General features: G+C 35.1%; 1 protein-coding gene across 2 annotated transcripts; it reads right to left on the bottom strand.

Annotated features, from left to right (window-relative positions):
• Positions 1-258: 258 nt before the first annotated feature.
• Positions 259-5,136, bottom strand: ABF2 (abscisic acid responsive elements-binding factor 2). Of its 2 annotated transcripts, none has more exons than XR_015892043.1 (5): positions 3,222-4,871; positions 2,238-2,331; positions 1,953-2,024; positions 1,796-1,825; positions 259-519 (listed from the first exon to the last, which is right to left on the bottom strand). XR_015892043.1 is itself a non-coding variant. In XM_016307760.3 (5 exons), the coding sequence occupies exons 2-5, from the start codon at positions 4,308-4,310 to the stop codon at positions 445-447; spliced, it is 1,266 nt and encodes a 421-aa protein (XP_016163246.1). In that variant the 5' UTR covers positions 4,311-4,344; positions 4,879-5,136; the 3' UTR covers positions 259-444. The 2 variants fall into 2 exon arrangements, 1 of the variants encoding a protein (XP_016163246.1); XM_016307760.3 differs by lacking the exon at positions 2,238-2,331 and adding an exon at positions 4,879-5,136 and having other exon boundaries at positions 3,222-4,344.
• Positions 5,137-7,963: the final 2,827 nt, after the last annotated feature.

Here is a 7,963-nt window from a genome sequence, read left to right as displayed (position 1 = left end):
TAGACGATGATAAATAAAATGAGCCTTTCACTTTAGGGGATAAACTATAAAGTTTAGAATGGGCGCTCTTACAAGTTACAACTATATTGAACACCAAAACCCAGATCCTTATAATAGTCCGAAAACGAGAAAGGCATATATTGAATACAAACGCTTCAATCTCTCACCGAATCAAATTCGGATTCTACTGAACAATGGCGCGTAAAAGGAAAAGAAAATAAAAATTATGTAACCAACGATGGCATGAAATTGGACGCATGCTGAAACATATTCTGATGGTATTGTGCTCAACCTCCCTAACTGGGCATGATGTTTAATAAGAGAAACAATAGATCATGCTTTTCAAGTGCTAATCTAAATCTACAAGAGACTCAATCTACAACACAATTTTTATATTTTATATACATAGATTTCAACTGTGAGATCATAATCCAATCTTTCACTCTACCATGGACCAGTTTGTGTTCGTCTTAAGCATCTTCTCTTGCCGTTTTGTTGCAAATTCATCATTTCCATAACCTGTGAAATTGCCAGATGTAGCAGTTAATTACGGTGATGGCGTCAATTTAACCAACATAAATCACCTGGGATGAGACTTAAAAATTCTATCTTTGACAAATAAAATAGTATGGCTACTCACATAATGATGTATTCATGTAAAAATAATAGACAAGATGTGAACACGTATATCCTACGGCAGTTTAGTCATTTAATAATTCTTGATTATCATGTAAGTCTTCACCTCCAAAAATTGCAACGATAATGTCTCTCTGCCTTTTCCACCGTTTCATGTGATATTAACATAGGAATAAGATAAATAATTAGATGATTATCCCTGCTACCTTTACCTAAAAGGATAATCAAATAAATTCAACTACTATCCAGGAAATAATTATATGAGTGCACAAACATGTCATGACAGAAAGCTCAGAGAGGAATAAGCCATCCTTTCAGAAAATATATAAAATTATAATTTTAATTAATTAAAATTAAATTAAAATAGTGAATTCCTCCTATTTTTTTGTAAAGATGAAGAAACAAATTCGATTTTCTCTATTCTACTATTTACTACGGCGACGCGAACCAATTTTGGGTATAAGTTTTGCCATATCTTATTATCTTTTTATTATTGGACCACCTGTATCTACATGCATTAAGATCCCGATTCATGGATCTCTCGGTTCGAGAAATCAAAATAAGAGGATCGAACCACATGAATATTTGACCATAGTAGGTATTCAAGAATCAGTACATGAAATTTTAATGAATTTGAAAGAAATAGTATTGAGAAGTAATCTGTATGGGACTCGAGACGCATCTATTTGTATCAAGGGTCCCGGATATGTAACTGCTCAAGACATCATTTTACCACCTTCTGTGGAAATTGTTTTATATATTGATCAAATAACAAATGAATCAAAACACTTAAACGATGGGATGACATAATTAATAGAAGAATCAAAATCAGGTGTTAGTTTAGAGCAGTTATTTCATCATATTTTGTTTGCACCAAATCCACTTTCTTATTCAGCATACTTTGTTAATGACAATAAACAAGTACACCAGATAGCATATATGCTGATTGACATAGCTTGGCCAGTCTATCTAGATAGTTAAATCCACAATGCATGATATCTTGACTCACTAGCCCTTATTTAGTGTTTTTTTTTTTGGTGTAAGCCCCTTATTGAGTTATGTCATTACAATTACATGAAATGAAAAAAAAAATCAGAAACTTGGGGAAAGGAGAGAGAATAATCCAATATAAGAAAGAAAAAACCAGAGATTAACTTACTTGATTTTTCTGAATTTCCATGATTTCTTCCTGCAGTATCCAAATAATAATCGATCAGGTGATATTCCAACATAACAAACATAATCCCTAAATTTATGTGCATATGCATTCCCGCATCTAAATCTAATAACGGACAAATTTTAATAGCGAAAATTACCTGCTTTTTCTGAAGTTCTTGGTTCTCCTCTTTCAACTTCTGAACTTCTGCTTCTAATTCCATGGTATAAGCCTAAAATAAGTGAAAATAAAAATGAGAATATGAACTTACAGCAGCTATCTCTAAGATTTTCGGCCATGCTGGCTCCCTTACCACATTATATGGTCCCACTCAAATCTACTTACAAGTGAAACCACATTTACTTAAGATATATATATGTGCTCTCATGGATTTCATTATAATGCAACTGTTACTTTATTCACTGAATCGACTATTCCATACTACCTTGTAAATAACCTGGAATTCTTACACCTTCTCATGACTTCTCAAAATCTTTCACCTTTCTTCATGTCTATCACATTACCATTCTTCTGCTTATCTTTCATGGGACATATATACAGCATGTTCATAGAGAATGAAAGCAGAATGTCAAATTCTTGGCAGTATTACTATTGGGTCATGCTACTAAGCTAGAAATTATCCCTGGTCAGCCACTCGTATAAAAATTAGGTAGTAGTTTCATAGTTACATTATTTTTGTCAAACTATATTTCTATCTTTTTAATCAAATTTCATAAATAATATAATCAACCTAGATTCACGTTTATAATAGAATACAAATAAAAGTAAAAAAAAGCCTTTTTTTTTTCTCTATTTCTGAAAGCTTTGATTTAATGATTAATTACTCTATTAAAAAATATGTATAAAACATATATAATATAGGAAACATTTCAAGTACACCGGGAGTACCGATACTCCAGTTGTTTTAACCGTTGATCTAAATTATAAAAAATATATATAATATATATTAATTGAAATTAACCGTTAAAATAACTGGTGCACCGGTACTCCCCGGTGCACTTGAAATGTTTCCTATAATATATACATACATATACATGATAACTGATTTGGTGGCTCATTTCAGACCTTAATAGATAGTTTTTTTTTACAATTACTATTACACTATAAGAAAAGCAATTAACACGGTGCAAAACTTCATCACATGTATATTAAAGAAGATGATTCCATATATCACTAAACCCTAGCATATCAAATTATCTATATGTTATTGATTGAGGTTTCTGCAACTCTTATTTTGTTATGGTTACTAGCAGGTAGTCAGTTCTTGTAGCAACAGTAGGTGAAGCCCAGGAGGTTGGGGGCTAAAAAGTGAACTTGAATGAGGAAAGGCAAATAGTTGTAAATGACTAAATCCAGGATAAGAATGATAATCACACGGCACCGAAGAGGTATGAAAACAATAGCTTACCTGCTTTCGAGCGCGGGACCTAGCTGCCGACTCTCTGTTCTTGATCATTCTCCTCTGCCTCCTCTCAATGACCTTCTCAACTGCTCCACCGCTCTTCCGGCCCCTGAGGCCACCGTTAAATACATAAGGCACGGGAGAAACCGAAGAAGTATCTCCATTGCTCTTTGCCATCTTATCATTGGAAATCTGGCTAGCCGGCGAGCCAGTAGCAACATGAACAGGCCCAGGTGACAAACCAACCATCCCCATCCCTCCTCCTCCACCTTGCACAAGAGGCATAGCATAGCTCATAGGAGCTTGTTTGGGGAATATCTGAGGCTGATGCTGATGAGGGGACTGTGAATTCTGCATCTGCATCTGCTGATTGGAAGACCTAACCCCATTAACATTCACAGGCAAATTTGTTCTTGGCTGAAGACCAACCAGAGGATCATTGTTGTTCACACCAACACTATCACCCATCAACCCCGGTACCTTGTTCAATTGCTGAAACCCTACTCCTAAACCGCCACTATTCCCTCCACCACGAGACAAATCAACAAAAACGCTGTCGTTTGCTTTCCCAGCAGCTGCCAATTGCGCGTCTTCTCTAACAACACCTGCTCTCACCAAGAACTCCTCCAGCGTGATCTCTTTCAACGTCGGCTGCCGCTGCGTCGTCTGCGCGGGATTCGGCCCGCCTCCGCCGCCACCGGTCGACCCCCCGCCGTACTCCTTCGAAATGTCTTTCCAGACCTCGTCCACTGTCTTCTGACTCAGGGTTCGCGGGAGTGTCAAGGATCCCTGCCTCTGCAAATTGTTGATGCCGGCACCGCCGAAGCCTGCGGAGCCCGGTTCTCCGCCGACACCCGTGGCAGACGCCATAGTTTGAACCTCTTCGGCGGTCCATATGTTCTTGAGAAGTTCATCCATGTTCATGGAGCCGAAGTCCTTTCCCGAACCTCCCATGGTGTTCATGAACTCATCGAACGTCAGATTGTACACGGAAGGTTGCCGTGTCAGGGGGAAATTCCCCGGCGGTCTCCCACCAGCATCTCCGCTTCCTCCGGCAGCAGGGCCAGGATCGTTGCCGAAATTCTTGAAGTTCATGTTTGCCTATTGTTTGACGGCGATTCAATGAAAGCTGAAGAAAACAAGAATCAGAAAATTTATTCAATACCAAGGAGCTCAAATCTGCCAACCCTCTAGTCTTTAATAATCCGAATAAGCTGACAAAAACTGATTTGTAATTATCTACAAAGAAACAATTATTCACTGTAGACCCAGAACCAAGTTATTTACGCTGAGGCTAAAGGAATCAGAGTAGAATTAATTAAAAAAAAAAAAAGAAAAGAAGATAAGACCCTAAAACAGTGGAAGAGAGAGAAATAAAATTAAAAGTAAAAAGTTGAATGTAACGAGTGTATCAAAAACTGACATTTTTGTTGTCCTAATCCTAGTTAACACTAATTAGCTAAGGTGCAGCAAAAAACTCTGATTAGGGTAGTGTATGCAACAATATGCTAATACTGATAAACACGTTCAACTAAGTAGTTCCGATTAGAGCTGGCGTTCACACTGAGGGCAAGACTGAAAAATTTACATTTCTAGTTATTTTACCGTAAGAAAGTGGAAGAACAATGAATAAAAAGAAAGACAAGAGTATAGTGCATTTTACCTGTAGTATTTAATTTTTGTATTAATTTTAGGGGGTATTCCTGATCTGGTAATGTTTTGGGGGAAGAAAAGGAGGGGTTGGTTGGCTGCGTAAGAGAGGCGTGGTGGATGTGCCAAGTGTCCAATGTCGTCTGTTCACACTTCTTTTTCGTTTTCGCTTTTCAGTTTTCAGGACACCACTCGCCTCAAAACACACACTCTCTCACACCTTCCTTCGCATCAAAATTTGTGTGCTCCTTTCACAAACCACTACCACTACTACTCTAATACTACTATTTCTTTCGCTATTTATTTATTTGCTTTATTTTATTTTTCTATTGTTTTAAAAGTTCTGGGAACACACTCATTAATTTCTAAATATTATTGTAAAGTTGGCATCATATCTTAATCTTATTATTTTTACAAATAATGAAAACGACTAATTGTTGTTTTTCAGCTTTGGTTCGGTAAACCAATGCTATGGAAGTCAAATCAAGCACGCCTGTCTCTGTGAAGTTTTTACTTTTTACTAACATAAAATAAAAAGAAAATTTTATTCTTCACCACTAAAAAATAATAAAATAACATATTTTTTTATATTTATAAAATATATAATTTTTATAATTTTTAAATTTTTAAAATTTTTTAATTTTTTTAATTTTTTATGCTAACTATCATTAAATTTATCTATTTAAAAAAATTATTTTTTACAAAAATATCGTTTAACAAATTATTTTCTCGAAGTCATCAGATATCCTCCGATAAGTAACATAATATAGCATCTGGCGTATTGTCGGAGGGTCTTCGGGGACATCTGGCGGATACGATCCCACAACCACACAAGCTTCAGCGTGAAGAATTCCTTCTATGCGCAGCCTGTTGTGCCGCCACCAGAGGCCTGGCACCCAACAGCTGCTCCACAATAACCCACGTCTCTGTTCCGTGCCACCTACCGAAGTCACGAAGGCACCCCAACGGGTTTAGCGTGTGCGTGTAGGCCTAGGTGGTACGCCACGTCCTGTAGGGTGATGGTGACCTCATCCCATAGGAGATAAAACGTGTGCGTCTACGGACGCCAACGCTCCACAAGTGCCGAAATTAGGAATTGTCAAAAGTGAAGTCTCTGAGGGGTACCGTGTTGCCGAATCCGGCCTCAGCCAAATACGGGACGATGGCATCGGGTGGAAGAAGGGTATGACTCACTCGTCGAGGCAATAGAAGGCGAGGCCTCTGAAAAATTATAAAAATAAATTCAGCCTTATAAAGGGATGATTATAAATTTTTGCTTTACTGAATTCTTACCTTTTTTTTTTTTTTAGTAATTAGATTAGCTTAACATGATACACAACACATTAGACGTTAAGCAAATATTTCTATCTAAACTATAACTACTTCTATTTAACTACATACTTCCATGTTTCTAATCTACACATGTCTCTAAATTACATATGTCAGTAAGCAAATTCTAATTAAAACGTTATAAATACTAACAATCTAGAACAAGAAAAACAGAATTCTGAACCAATAATTAAGTCATAACATCTTTGCACAAGCAAATAGAGTTCTAAATCCCTCCTAGAGAACTACCCCTAAACCATTTAACTACGTACTTGTTACTACAAAACTACCCTAACAATGGCCACATACTTAGATTAAACAAACAAAACGCAACTAACCTCGAAATCGACCGCCCCGGTGTAATGCGACGTCTTGTTCAGCCTGTTGATGTCTCCGTCATTTTCTGCCTGGCGCGCCATCACCGTATCAGTCTAAAATAGGGTAGAAAAAAGTTAAAAGAGGGGAGAAAGAGGTTGACTAAGTCAAAATAGGACCCGAAACAATGCTGTAAACAACTTATATTTATAGACACAGACAAACTTTATCTCGTTTACAATATAAACGAGATATATACATGGCAGCTGACGTGTCTTATCTCATTTATACTGTAAACGAGATACACGCAATACCATCTCGTTTACAGATAAGACACAAAAATTTAAAACTATAAATAATTTTAAATTATTGATTTTGGTAATTATCATATTTATTTTATTTATAAAAATAAAAAATTTCTATCACTTTATAGTGTTGCTAACATTGAGATAAATAATGTTAAAAATAATTGATTATATTAAATATATATTAAAATATAAAATATATATTAAAAATAAATTAAAATATAAATATATAATAATTAATTTTAGTGTGTAAATAATATTTTTATAAAAAATATATTAAAATAATCGCATACAGGAAAAATAACAGAGATTCATCAAATGTTTTTGTTTCAATCATGATTAAAATATGATTTGGAAGTAATGAAAAATATAAGGTGAATTATATGATAAAAATGTAAGTTTAAATATTTTTTTTTTAATGTGATAAAAGAGAGATTGAAAATACTAAAATTTACATTTTGAATATTAATAAAATAATAAAAAATAATTATAAAAAGAATTTAATTCTTTCTTTATATAACTTCAATATGTATAATAGAGTGTTCAAAATATAATATTAGGAGAAGGAGCGATAATGGAAAGTAGGAGACTGCCGACTTGGAGACGTGTACCAATGATAAAAGATGATATGGTTTGATGTGACAGCAGCCAATGATATTCTGCTTTCTGGAAGAATCAGAGCCGTACACGTTTTCTGTTAAAGGAATGGTCAGCGGTTCCTCCTTCATGAATTAAATAGTGTCTTCCCCACTCAAAATATAAAAAGAAAAAAGAATAACAGAAAAGTTGGGTAACTATAGGCAAAGGGCCGTAAGGGTGAGGTTATGCACATGTTGGTCCAAAAGCCCATGTCTACCCCCTTTGCTGCACGTGACACCTTCTTTTTTCATTTTATTTTATTTTTTAAATAAAAACATATAAAAGCCTAACGTATGAGTAGGGAGTACCGGAGTACCTAGTCATTGGAAGAATTTCACATATACGAGTGTGTTATAAAATAACTAAATAAATAAGAAATAAGTAATAAGAATAAAAATATAAAGAGAGAGAAAAAAGTATTGTAATATAAAAAAGAGAGAGAGTTGTTTATTACTTGTGTATATGATTTCAAATTATATCCTATTTATACATGTATGAAGGGTTTAGTTT

The sequence above is a fragment of the Arachis ipaensis genome, chromosome B7 (assembly GCF_059453495.1).
Source record: "Arachis ipaensis isolate K30076 ecotype BB chromosome B7, ASM5945349v1, whole genome shotgun sequence".
Taxonomy (NCBI): Eukaryota; Viridiplantae; Streptophyta; class Magnoliopsida; order Fabales; family Fabaceae; genus Arachis; species Arachis ipaensis.
This window is presented reverse-complemented; position numbering and strand designations above follow the sequence as displayed.

Excerpts from the sequence above, each read along its gene's own strand:
- ABF2 (XM_016307760.3), bottom strand. The coding sequence starts at position 4,310 with ATGAACTTCAAGAATTTCGGCAACGATCCTGGCCCTGCTGCCGGAGGA. Across the intron at positions 2,025-3,221 it reads GGTCCCGCGCTCGAAAGCAG|GCTTATACCATGGAATTAGA; the intron begins GTAAGCTATTGT and ends CACTTATTTTAG. Across the intron at positions 1,826-1,952 it reads AAGAACTTCAGAAAAAGCAG|GAAGAAATCATGGAAATTCA; the intron begins GTAATTTTCGCT and ends TGGATACTGCAG.